Source organism: Geotrypetes seraphini, chromosome 6 (genome assembly GCF_902459505.1).
Source record: "Geotrypetes seraphini chromosome 6, aGeoSer1.1, whole genome shotgun sequence".
Classification (NCBI taxonomy): Eukaryota; Metazoa; Chordata; class Amphibia; order Gymnophiona; family Dermophiidae; genus Geotrypetes; species Geotrypetes seraphini.
Window position 1 is genome coordinate 195,095,703 of NC_047089.1, and position 13,952 is coordinate 195,109,654.

Here is a 13,952-nt window from a genome sequence, read left to right on the forward strand (position 1 = left end):
TCCCTCAAGCTTCCTCTTCATAAGCTGCTGGATCAGACCTTTGTTTGGTGTCTTGAAACACCCTACTCCATCCCCGCTGTGCCGGGCAAGTTGGATGCCAGGTACCGCATGGTCCACCATAAGGGGTTTGACGGTGCCCAACTCTCCCATCAATCCCTTTTGGTGGAGTCTTCTTTGAAGCGGTCTCACCCCTCCCAGGTGTTTGCCACCGTTCCACCTGGCAGGGAGGGCAAGACCATGGACAGGTTTGGCAGGAGAATTTATCAGAACTCCATGATGACATCCAGAGTTCTTAATTACAACTTCCACTTCATCATCTATTTTGAATTTTTCCTGTCTGTCCTGCAAAAGTTCATGCCCTATTTGGACTCTAGAACACAGTTTGAATACCAAGAGGTTCTCGCTTCATTATCCCAGCTCAGGTTGCAAATGATGCAGTCCTCCTATGAAGCCTTTGAGCTCTCTGCTCGGGCTACTGCTTGCTCGATGGCCATGCGCCGGCTGGCATGGCTCAGGACCATCGACAAGGACCCCAATCTTCAGGACAGACTTGCCAATGTTCCATGTGTGGGTACCGACCTCTTCGATGAGTCCATTGAGGCGGCGACCAAGAAGCTTATGGACCACAAGAAGTCTTTCCAGTCCATTCTTCATCCGAAGCCCAAGCCTGCTCCTCCTCATCCATCACGCCCACCGTTGATCTACCAGCGGCTTTTCCTGCCTAAACAGGCTCCTGCCATCCGTCAGCCTGTTAAGAGGCAGCACCCTCAAAAGCAGCAGCAGAAATCTCAGCCATCTGCTGTCCCCAAGGCTCCTCAGCCTTTTTGACTGTCTCATGGAGAGCATAACATCCGTCGTTCTGCCCTTCCCTGTTTTTCCCCCGATAGGAGGTCGTCTCCATCATTTTTACCATCGATGGAAGACTATTACCACCGACCTCTGGGTCCTATCCATCGTCCAGGAGGGATACTCTCTTCAGTTCCATCAAGTTCCTCCGGAACATCCTCCAAGAGAGTATCCTTCCACCTTGACCCAGACTGCCCTTCTTCTTCAGGAAGCTCAGGCTTTGTTGTAGCTCCGGGCTGTCGAGCCAGTTCCTCTGGTTCAACAGAACAAGGGTTTTTACTCCCGGTACTTCTTTGTTCCGAAGAAGATGGGCGATCTGTGTCCTATTTTGGATCTCATGGTGCTCAACAAATATCTGGTCAAGGAAAAATTTAGCATGTTGACCCTGGCATCCCTGTATCCCCTCCTCAAGCAGAACGACTGGTTATGCTCTCTGGATCTGAAGGAGGCCTACACTCACATTCCCATTCATCCGGCCTCCCGTCAATACCTCAGATTTCGGGTGGGACATCTTCATCTCCAATATCGAGTGCTCCCTTTCGGCCTGGCATCGTCACCCAGAGTGTTCACCAAGTGCCTGGTTGTGGTGGCTGCAGCACTCAGGAACCTTGGTCTTCAGGTGTTTCCCTACCTGGACAACTGGCTCATCAAGGATTCCACGTCTCAGGGAGTCGTCCTGGCGACCCAGAGTACTATCTGGTTCCTGCAGAGTCTGGGGTTCAAGATCAACTTTCCAAAATCCCATCTGCAACCTTCCCAGACTCTTCCCTTCATTGGAGCTGTTCTGGATACTACCCAACTCAGAGCGTTCCTTCCTCCTCAACGTCTGGAAGCTCTCCTCCATCTTTGTCAATCGGTGTCCTCTCGCCCGTCCATCTCGGCGAGACATATGATGGTTCTTCTGGGCCACATGGCCTCTACAGTTCATGTGACTCCTTTTGCCAGACTTCACCTTCGGATTCCTCAGTGGACCCTGGCATCTCAGTGGACGCAGGTCTCTGACCCTCTGTCACGTCACATCCAGGTCACTCCTGCTCTGCAGCAGTCTCTTCGCTGATGGATGCTCTCTTCCAATCTATCCAGAGGTTTGCTGTTTCACACACCCCCACATCAGAAAGTTCTCACGACCGACTCTTCGACTTATGCTTGGGGGTTCATTTGGACGGTCTCCGCACTCAGGGTTATTGGACCAGTACAGACCGCCAGTGCTATATCAATCTCCTGGAACTCAGGGTGATTTTCAATGCTCTCAATGCTTTTCAACATCTGCTTCGCGACCGTGTGGTCCTCATTCGCACAGACAACCAAGTCGCCATGTACTATATCAACAAACAGGGAGGGACGGGATCGGCCTCTCTCTGCCAGGAAGCTCTGAAAGTGTAGGATTGGGCGATTCACCACAACACCTTCCTCAAAGCTGTCTACATTCAAGGGGTGGACAATGCCTTAGTGGACAAATTGAGTCGTCTTCTGCAACCGCACGAATGGATTCTCCACTCCATGCCCCTTCATCACATCTTCTCCCTGTGGGGAGCACCTCAAATAGACCTCTTTGCAGCCTCCCACAACTTCAAACTGCCTCAGTTTTACTCCAGGATCTACACTCCTCATCGCCTCGAGGCAGATGCCTTTCTTCTGGACTGGACGAATCTCTTTCTATATGCGTTTCCTCCATTTCCTCTCATTCAAAAGACTCTAGTCAAGCTGAAGTCCGATCATGCCACCATGATTCTGATTGCTCCTCGGTGGCCAAGACAACCTTGGTACTCCCTTCTACTTCAACTCAGCACCAGGGAGACTTTCCTTCTAACAGTTTTTCCCTTGCTATTTTCACAGCATCAGGGATCCCTGCTTCATCCCAACCTGCAGTCTCTCCACCTGACAGCTTGGTTCCTCTCAACATAACTCCTCTCCAGTTTTCCCAACCTGTGAGGGAGGTCTTGGAAGCTTCACGGAAGTTATTTTAGTGGGGGTGGGGGTAGGGGGGTCCACCTGGGCAGGAGGGGTAGGGCTCCCTCCTGCTTGATCTTGTAGGGGGTGGGGGTTGAGTGGGTAGGAGGGCTTGGGCTCCCTCCTGGCCGGATCGGACTCGGCGGGGGGGGGGGGGGAGTTGGGGATCGTGGGGCAGGAGGGCTTGGGCTCCCTCCTGCCCCGAATGTAATCGGGGGTTCAGGGGTGCCACGGGACAGGAGGACTTGGGCTTCCTCCTGCCCCAATAGTGTCGGGGAGGTCGGGGGTGCCGCGGGGCAAGAGGGCTTGGGCTCCCTCTTGCCCCAATGTTGGTGGGGGTTGGGGATCGCGGAGCAAGAGGGCTTGGGCTCCCTCTTGCCCCGATGTCGTGGGGGGGTGTGGATTCTATAACCGGTGTTGTTTTTGACAGACACCAGTTACAGAATCCAGCTTTTAGGCAAAGGACTGGCTCCTCCTTCACCTAAAAGCCCTTTTTTTGGACGTTTGGGGCTTAGGCTTTTTGTAGGTTGATTATATGATATAAGTTTAGATGTAGTGGTGGTCTGGGCGTTTAAACAGCTGAACATAGAGGCAGACCATGATCAAGAAAAACCTCCTTTTGGATGTTTTTTTGATAATGGACATTTTCCCTGTTTCTACTTTCAACGTTTAAGGCCTTAGGCCAAAAGAGGCCTTAGACTTTTTTTTTATTATGCCCCTCCACGGAGTTAGAGTTGGCTGACTATCCCTCAAATCCTGAATCAGCTAATGAAATGCAGCAGTATAGTGTTCCATGGCAGTATGTGCCTCCCAGGTTTAAAAGAATTAGAAAACCTGGTAAGATTAAAGAGGACAGGAAATGGAGACATGTTCCTTTAAGGAAAGCTCATCCCTGGTTACCCAGTAGGGGAAATCAGGCTCACTACCTGGATGAGCTGGAGCCAAGCCTCTTTCCCAGGAGAGAAGGGCAGGGGTTGGGTCCATTTAAGCTCAGTGCTCTGAGAGCAAAGGAGAGAGAGAACTGGCAACACAGACAGCAGGGAACAGACTTGAGGAAAGGTCAGAAGCCAAGCCGTAGGTGGAAGGGAGGAGTCATTCCCCTCACACAGGCAAGTGTCAAGATGTAGAAATGGCTGAGGACTTGCGCTTGAGCTCAGACCCTGCACCTATTTCCATAGAAGATTTAATGGATACCTCTAACCCTTTTGGGGAATTATATGTTGGCTCAGAAGGTATGGATAACCAGTCTTTAACAATGTCTGTAAGCTGTACAGGGAAGCATTGCCTTGCTAGCATTATGTGTGTTTGCTTGTACAGAGGAAACTGTGTGCAGCTGACGCTAATCAAGAAGCAAGAGAGATAATAGTGGTTTTACAATTCTGTGCATCTTCAGGATGGCATCCTTGTAGATAATCTTATGCAGAAAGGTGGCAAGGGTGACCTCCAGCACCCCAGCTGTGCTGGGTTCCCATAACTTGCTTCAGAGGCAGACCAGCCTGGGTAAGAGTTCTGTCTTGGTATCAGGATCCTACGTCTCTTACTCCCCTGTCATCCTGCAGGGAATTTTGCTTGTTATAAATATTTTATGGATTTCCAGGGTGCCTGGCATATGTGAAGTCATACAGTACTGATAACAGCTCAGCAGAACCTTGGAGAAGTATCCTCCCAGCAGAGAATGGAGACAAGAACTTTGCAGCAAAGGCAGCTGGATTAGCATTTCAAAGGATACATGTGTTCACAGACAGCAAGGTACAGGTTGGGCCAGGCTATAGGCAAATATATGTTAAAAATGTCTGTAGTGTCCAGCATACACAAGTGAGACCAGTATGTCCAGTTTATCCATCTGTATGTCAAGGTTATCCATTTCACCCCAAAGCAGCCTCCTACCATTCAGCTGTTCAGGGCAGGACGAGTAGGGTTTTTTTTATGGGCAAAGGTATGAGCATTGGAGCAGCATCGGAACATTTAGCACTACAGGCCATAGTAGAAACATCTGCCATAGGTTAGTAAAAGAGGGCCTAAATAAATAAACAAAAAATATAGGTGCATTAAAAATAAATCTCCATCTACTGTTCACAGAACCCTGTGGCTTCCAAAATCTGAATAAAAGAATGCAAAACATCTAAAAAGAGGGCATACATTATGATCAATACAAAATAAAAATAAAAAAAATGAAACATCTAATGCTCAAAATGTTCATACCAAGCCATTACTCTTAGAAACAGTGGACAAAAACTGCTATGCCAAGACAGGAAGCTGAAAAGAAGAAAAAATGAAAACAATTTTTATCATAAAAATACCTACATCTAATATGTAATCTCTACTGGTGTCGCATAATGGTTAGAGCTTCAGCCTCAGCACCCTGAAGATATGGGTTCAAACCCAGCACTTCTTGTGGTCCTGGACAAGTCACTTAGGCCTAGATTCACTAAACTTACCGATCCTCTAAGGTTTTGCGATCGTTCTTGTTCCCCGACCTGATTCACTAAATGGCCCACCGCCTACTTAATGATCTGATCCAATCCACCCATGCAAATGAGCAAAACCCCATGCAAAATAGCCATGCAATTGATTCACTAACAATTGTTTTGCTATTTTGCATTGGGTTTTACCATTGCAAAACCCGAATGCTGCAGACCTGTCGATAACTGTGTTACCGACAGGTCTGCCTGGTTTTTTTCATTTTTTTAATGTAACAGATATTTTGCATGTATTAAGAACATAAGAACAGCCACTGCTAGGTCAGACCAGTGGTCCTTTGCACCCAGCAGTCCGCTCACGCAGCGGCCCCCAGGTCAGTGCCCTAACCTACCTGCGTTCGTTCTGATTCAGCAGGAACTTGTCCAACCTTGTTTTGAATCCCTGGAGGGTGTTTTCCCTTATGACAGTCTCCGGAAGAGCATCCCAATTCTCTACCACTCTCTGGGTGAAGAAGAACTTCCTTACGTTTGTACAGAATCTATCCCCTTTTAACTTTAGAGAGTGCCCTCTCGTTCTCTCTACCTGTACATGCCAAATATCTGGCCAATTAAAAAAAAAAAATGAGGAAAAAGCCCCTTCCCCCGACATATGCAGCCCCCGCACTCCCCTCCAAAGAAAAAAGCAGGAGGGATGCCCACTCCCTCCTGCCAGCAAATACCTCCCCCACCCCCGAAAAACCCAGCAGGAACGTTGCCCATTCCTATGGAGCAGGAGGGACTGAGCACTCCTCCTGCTCCCAGGGCAGGATTAACCAATAAGCCAAGTAGGCACTTGCCTAGGGCCTGAAATGGACAAGGGGGCCCAATGAAGGAGGGCATCAACATTGTTTTTTCCAAACAGCGATGGGCCCCTCCTGCATCGATCGGCAACGCTGGCCCCCCCGATCAGAAACACAGGCCCCCACCCCGATCGGCAACGCAGCCCCCCCCATCGACGGAAAGTAAGACAAGCAAGCAACGTGGGTAAGAAAGGCAACAGGAACAGAGGAGGGGCGAAACCGCAGGGGAGGAAGCAGTGCCGAAGCAGCTCAGGGATTGCTGGCATCGCGATCCCGCTGCGGACTGTTTCTCCACCGTAGATGGTGTGGGGAGGCTAGGGGGATGAGCGGTCCTTCAGGGTTGGGGTGAGCAGTCTTTCGGGGTGGGTCGGGGCATCAGGCCTTCAGGGTGGAGCGGGCGGGCAGGCCTTCAAGGGGGGGACAGGCAGGCAGGCCTTCAAGGGGGGGACAGGCCTTCAAGGGGGGGACAGGCAGGCAGGCCTTCAAGGGTGGGACAGGCCTTCGGGGGGTGCAGGTCTTTAAGGGGGGGACAGGCAGGCCTTCAAGGGGGACAGTCAGGCAGGCCTTCAAAGGGGGGAAAGGCCTTCAAGGGGGGATAGGCCTTCAAGGTGAGGTCAGACAGGCAGGCCTTCAATGGGGGGGACAGGCCTTCAAGAGGGGGGGACAGGCAGGCAGGCTTTCAAGGGGGGACAGGTCTTCAACGGGGGGGGACAGGTCTTCAAGGGGGACAGACAGGCAGGCCTTCAAGGGGGGACAGGCCTTCAAGGGGGGATAGGCCTTCAAGGGGATCAGGCAGGCAGGCCTTCAAGGGGGGGACAGGCCTTCAAGGGGAGCAGGCAGGCAGGCCTTCAAAGGAGGGGGTGCAGGCCTTCAAGGGGGGGACAGACCATCAGGGGTGGGATGCAGACCTTTAAGAGGGAACAGGCCTTCAGGGGAGGGGAGGTGGGACAGGCCTTCAGGGGAGGGGGTGCTCTGGTGTAGAAGTACACGGAGGGAAGGGGGGTTCAAAGAGACGTGCATTTACTGGACTTTGGTTGGGAAGAAATAATGGGTCTGAAAATAGAGGAGAGGGAGAGAGATGATGGACCATGGTTTTTAGGGAGGGAAGGAACAGAAAGGGAGAGAAATTGGACACAAGAGATGGTGTGGAGGGGGAATAGAGATACACACCCTCCAACTAAATTCGTCAAAAGAAAAAAAACTGTTCGACAACCTCCTAACACTCGACCCCCAACTCTACAACCTATTGACCTCGACCACAAACTACAAAACCTTCAAAAAAGAAATAAAAACCCTTCTATTCAAAAAACACATAAAACCGAACTAACACAATCAGAACGGTCCCAAGCATCACCTGCAACTACTCCTTATGTACATCTGATGTCATGACAATTCAGACATAATTTATGATATGTTTGGAATAATGGTTACATATATGAGGTTCAATAAAAGAAAATTTTCTCTGCCTGTTTCTATTCTGACCATTTATTCCGTTTCATGGTTATTACAAAAAATATTTTTTTACATGGGGGGGCGTCAAAAAATGATGGGCCCCGGGTGCCACATATCCTAGGTACGCCACTGATGGATCCTAATCTTCAGGACCGCTTGGCTAATCCTTGTGCAAGCAGTGACCTCTTTGATGAATCTATCGAGGCATCCACCAAGAAATTGTCTGAACATGAAAAATCCTTTGCTTCTATTGTCAGACCAAAACCTAAGCCAGCTCCTGCCAAACCTGCACACCCTAATCCAATTTTCCAGAGGCGCTTTGCTCTGAAAGCAGCTCCTTATTCTTGTCCTCTCAAAAAACAGCAAAATTAGAAGCACCAGAAATCTCAATCTTCTGCTGCACCTAAGGCTTCGCAGCCTTTTTGACTGTTTAAAACAGAGCATAACTTCTACCTTTCTGTCTCTGCCCTATCTTCCCCCCATTGGAGGTCGTCTCCATCATTTTTATTATCGATGGGAGCCAATCACATCTGACCTCTGGGTGCTGTCAATCATCAGGGAAGGATACTCTCTTCATTTCACTCACGTTCCACCAGAGCTTCCTCCAAGAGAGTATCCTTCCAGCCCATCTCAGCCCGCCCTTCTTCTTCAGGAAGCTCAAGCTCTGCTTACCCTCCATGCTGTCGAACCAGTTCCCTTGGAACAGCAGAACAGGGGGTTTTACTCCCGTTACTTCCTTGTTCCGAAAAAGACAGGCGATCTGCAACCCATTCTGGATCTCAGGGCTCTCAACAAATTTTTAGTCAAAGAAAAATTTTGAATGTTATCCCTGGCGTCCTTTTATCCCCTTTCTCGATCAGAATGACTGGTTATACTCTTGGGATCTCAAGGAGGCTTATACTCGTATTCCCATTCATCTGGCCTCTCGCCAATATCTTAGATTTTGGGTGGGGAATCTGCATTATCAGTACAGAGTGCTGCTCTTTGGCCTGGCTTCATCTCCCTTAGTGTTTATCAAGTTCCTGATAATGGTAGCAGCAGCTCTCAGGAACCATGGTCTTCAGGTATTTCCCTACCTGGACGACTGGCTCATCAAAGATTCAACATCTCAGGGGATTATTGTAGAGCCCCAACGGACTATGTGGTTCCTACAAAGTTTGGGATTCGAAATCAACTTTCCCAAATCCCAACTTCAGCCCTCACAGAATCTACAATTCATTGGAGCTGTTCTAGACACTATCCAACTCAGAGCATTCCTTCCACAACGACGTCTGGAAGCTCTCCTTCAACTCTGTCATACAGTGTCTTCCCGCTCTTCCATCTCAGCGAGACACATGATGATACTATTAGGTCACATAGCCTCCACAGTACATGTGACTCCTTTTGCCAGACATTCTGCTATGCCCAGGCTGGATTACAACTACAGAGTTGAGTCACAGCCCATAAATTCAGAGCAATGACAGCTTCAGTAGCTTTCCTCAGATCTACACCTATTGAGGAAATTTGCAAAGCTGCTATCTAGTCCTCAGTTCATACATTCACCTCTCACTATTGTCTGGATGTTTTCTCCAGATGGGATAGCCATGTTGGCCAGAGAATTTTGCAAAATTTATTCTCCTAAGTTGCCAACGCTCCCTACATCCCATTCTGGTTATCTTGGAGATTAGGCTGCCTGCTTGTCCTGGGATAAAGCACAGTTACTTACCATAACAGGTGTTATCCAGGGACAGCAGGCAGCTATTCTCACAACCCACCCACCTTGCGCATGCGTGCTGCAGTTGACTTGAAACTTCTAGTTTCTACAAGCAAGTCTGCTTGCGAGGCATCCACATCCGGGCTCCGTCGATGACATCACCCATGTGTGAGATTAGCTGCCTGCATTCCCTGGATAACACCTGTTACAGTAAGTAACTATGCTTTTTGAGCCCACAGGACAGATAGGGAAAATGCTTGTAGTACCTGTATGTAAACTGCTTTGAGTGTGATTGTAAAATTATAAAAAGGTGGTATACAAGTCCCAATCCCTTTCCCCTTTCCCTAATATCAATTATGCTCCAGTCTAATAACTGAAAATAAAACTATGGGCTGTGATGAAAAAAGCTTAAAAATTTGTTTCAGTTTCTTATGCTGCAACTCAAAAAAGTTTCTTATAAAAAAATACATTTATACTGGTATAGTACAAAATGCAATGCAAAACCCAGAAAAGCTGCACATTTGAAATATACATGTAAATCGCAATTCTACCTTTGCTCCTTATAAATCTATACCCCTTGGAATGCCTACATGCAAATTGCATAAATGTTTAACAGTTTCTTTGTGCATTTTACACATTTTACTGCACATAAAACAAGTTTACACATGGAAAAATATAAAATTATCCCTATAAAGTGGAGCAGGGTTGGGTGGTTGGGATGCAATGTCAGAAGTTATATCACTCTATTTTACCTGTCTATCCCCCTTTTTGCAAAGCTGAGGCAGCAGCTGCCTATCTCAAATAACATTATCTCTATGGGCTTCGGAACAATTACTGCAGCAGCAGCCGCTACCGTGGTTTTGTATAAGGAGCCTATGTGTTCCACATTTGCTTCTACCTCATGATGTTTATTCAAATTTTTGATTGCTTATTCTGTTGACAATTTAAGTAGCATACTATGCCATTCTATGTATTGTTATTTGAATATTTTTATTACAGTAATTGCCTATGCTTGTTTTCAACTTATTTTTGCTGTACAGGCCTTGTGTAAATTTTTTCCAAAAAAGCAGTATAAAAGTTCTAATAAATATATATATATGGATAGTAGTGATATTCACCCACTATCCTTATAACGTAGGGGCTCATAATAAAAAAAAAAAGTCTAAAAAGTGGCCTAAATGACTACTTGGATGATCAAAAAGCCTGATCGTCCAAGTACTCATAATCAAAACTGGTTTTAGACGTATTTAAAACCAGCTTAGGCCTTTCCTCTGCCTCTAAACTCACAGAGAGAAAGGTGTTTTTAGAGGAGGAGAAAGGGTGGGAGGTGGCCGACCTAGACCTAGGTGTGTAACAGGTATATATATTAACAATAATCACAGCTCTGATTAAGTAAATTTCGTGCTAAATATTTATGTGAAAAACTCAGACCCTGAACCCGTGAATTAGTGTAACAACACCAACTGAGGTTCACTAGGGGACCATCATAGTTTTCACTGTCCCCTCATACCATCCAAACATATTGAAACAATAAATACCACTAAGTACTTATCTGAAACAGATGGTATTCCGCTGTTATAGAGCCTCAGAGGAGTTAAAGTGACTTGTGCAGTTAAAAATAATTCATAAGAACATAAGAACATAAGAAGGTGCCTCCGCTGGGACAGACCAGAGGTCCATCTTGCCCAGCGGTCTGCTCACGCAGTGGCCCATCAGGCCTATCGCCTGAACAGTGGTCCCAGACTAATTTTGTAACTTACCTCTAATCCTCTAATCCTATCCTTATAACCTACCTCTACTCCTATCTGTACCCCTCAATCCCTTTGTCCTCTAGGTACCTATCCAAACCTTCTTTGAAGCCCTGTAGCGTGCTCCTGCTTATCACTTCTTCTGGTAGCGCGTTCCATGTATCCACCACCCTCTGTGTGAAAAAGAACTTCCTGGCGTTTGTTCTAAACCTATCCCCTTTCAATTTCTCCGAGTGCCCCCTTGTATTTGTAGTTCCCCATAATTTGAAAAATCTATCCCTATCTACTTTTTCTACACCCTTCATGATTTTGAAGGTTTCTATCATGTCCCCTCTAAGTCTCCGCTTTTCCAGGGAGAAAAGCCCCAGCCCTTTCAGTCTGTCAGTATATGAGAGGTCCTCCATACCCTTTATTAGCTTAGTTGCTCTTCTCTGGACTCTCTCAAGTACCGCCATGTCCTTCTTGAGGTACGGTGATCAGTACTGGACACAGTACTCCAGGTGCGGGCGCACCATTGCACGATACAGTGGCAGGATGACTTCCTTCGTCCTGGTCGTGATACCTTTCTTAATGATACCCAACATTTTGTTTGCTTTCTTTGAGGCTGCCGCACACTGTGCCGACGCCTTCAAGGTTGTGTCTACCATCACTCCCAGGTCTCTTTCAAGTTGCTCACCCCTAGTGGTGAGTTTCCCATTTTGTAAGTGAACATCGGGGTTTTTTTCCCTACATGCATGTCCTTGCATTTCCCTATGTTGAAGCTCATTTGCCACTTTTTGGCCCACTCTTCCAGCGTTGTCAGATCTTTTTGGAGATCTTTGTAGTCCTCCATGTTATTTACCCTGCTGTATAGTTTGGTGTCATCCGCAAACTTAATAACCTCACATTTTGTTCCTGCCTCTAGGTCGTTAATAAATATATTGAACAGGAGCGGTCCCAGCACCGACCCCTGCGGAACTCCGCTCGTGACCCATTGCCAATCTGAGTAATGGCCCTTTACTCCAACCCTCTGTTTCCTGTCCGCCAGCCAGTTTTTAATCCATCGGTGGACCTCCCCTTGCACCCCGTGGTTCCATAGCTTCCTTGGCAGCCTTTCGTGTGGTACCATGTCGAAGGCTTTTTGTAAGTCAAGGTAAATGATGTCTATGGATTCCCCTTTATCCACCTGGCTGTTGACCCCCTCAATTCCTATGTTGATTGTAGAAAAATTCACTCTAATGACTCTGTCCCCCCGACTCGAGTTTCAAGTCTTCTTCAGGGAAGGACATTAATAATTCAAAGCAAAAATAACTATTAGAAAAATCCTAACTAAATATAATATAACCCACTACTCGGGCCCCAAGGGAATGTGTATATCTCCCTTAAGGATCTATCAATCTTACTATGTATCTCAAAACTACATAAAAATACCTGTTAGTGGCACAGAACAACAGAGAGGTAACATTATCAGGACTGGCTGACTGAGAGTGTGAGAATAAAAATATATTCCCCAGAGCGTCAGTTATATCCCAATTCCACCGGAAATGACGGAACCCCAACCAGGAAACAAAGGCTTACCCACGCCGGTGATGTTAAGTCAATAGCCATTCAATTTCATGATTTAAACCGTGCGGGGTCAGTGTATGCCATTCAAAAATAAAACGTTGTTCCCTCCGGATCAGAGATCCCAAGAAATCACCCTCTAGATCCCTGATCTGGATTAGAACAGTGTATTTGAGATCATCAATTGAATGTGATTCCTCAATCCAGTGGGCTGCAAAGGGGGCTGACATTCTCTGATTGCGGATACCGCTCAAATGTTCAGAAATTCTAATTTTAATCTTACGAGACGTCTGACCTATGTAAAGTTGTTGACACGGGCATTTTATACAATATACTACCCCAACAGATTCACAATTTGTTACTGATTGTAGTTTAAATTTTCTCCCTTGACCCTAGGGATATCCACATAAGAAGTGTCCCATACAAACTGGCATAAGCGGCACTTGCCGCACGCTTGATGGGGTTGGAAATTCCTTTTATCAAATCTCACCTGCCTATATTTTAATTTTTCCCCCAAATTCGGGGCCCTGGAGAAAGCAAACTTAGGTCTCTCCTGAAAAACCGTATGATACTGGACAATGGGCCAATATTTCAGAATGATCTGCTTGATGTCATTACTTTTACTAGTATGTGGCATAACACATACCAAATCATCGAGATTATTATTATTTTTAGGATTTGTTTTCATGACCCAAGGTCTGTGGCAGTTTTTTGCTCGTTTCCAAGCCCTCTTTATTACCTTATGTGGATACCCCCTGTCTACAAAGTTATTATACATTCTAAAGGCCTCATCATCAAAATCTTGCTCATTAGAGCAGATTCTCCTAAGGCGGAGAAACTGCCCTATTGGAATACTATCTCTTAGAGGCCGTGGATGGAAACTTTGATATTGCAGGAGAGCATTCCGATCCGATGGCTTTTTGTGAAGAGTGGTGGAGGGGCGCCCTTGGACATTATACACTTTAATATCAAGGAATGAAATCTGATGACAATCAAACTGATAAGTAAATTTAATATTAAGATCCCATTGATTCATCTCCTCCATAAACAATGTGAGCGCCGCATCCCCACCAGTCCACACAAAAAACACATCGTCGATGAATCTCTTCCAACAACGAATGTATTTAAATGATGGTGATTTGTATACATGGGTCTCCTCAAACCCCGTCATATAGAGGCAAGCCAAAGTCAGGGCAACAGTAGCCTCCATAGCTACCCCTTTAGTTTGGAGGAAAAACTCATCCTCAAACCTAGAATAATTATTGTAAATTCACAAATTCAGCCAAGTCATTCAGCAAGGACCTTTTGGCTTGAGACATCATCATATTATTAACCATCTGCGAATTTACCAAAGACACAGCTGCCACTTGGGGAATGTTCGTATACAATGCTGTCACGTCAGCCGTGACAAGAATGCATTGATCCCACCTATGTTACGTCATTATCACAGAAGAATATAGAT

The 13,952-nt window shown here is 46.6% G+C and overlaps 1 protein-coding gene across 2 annotated transcripts in view; it reads left to right on the forward strand.

The window, feature by feature from the left end:
- The window catches only part of LOC117362044 (disintegrin and metalloproteinase domain-containing protein 9-like), a 202,136-nt gene that overhangs the window by 64,006 nt on the left and 124,178 nt on the right, over window positions 1-13,952 (forward strand). Inside the window, exon 1 of one of the 2 annotated variants that reach the window (XM_033947778.1) lies at window positions 3,863-4,028. The exons of the other annotated variant lie outside the window; for it this stretch is intronic. Coding sequence (XP_033803669.1) covers window positions 3,926-4,028 — 103 coding nt within the window. The 5' untranslated portion in view covers window positions 3,863-3,925. Of the gene's footprint in view, window positions 1-3,862; window positions 4,029-13,952 lie in introns of those variants that run through there. 2 annotated transcript variants of the gene reach the window in all.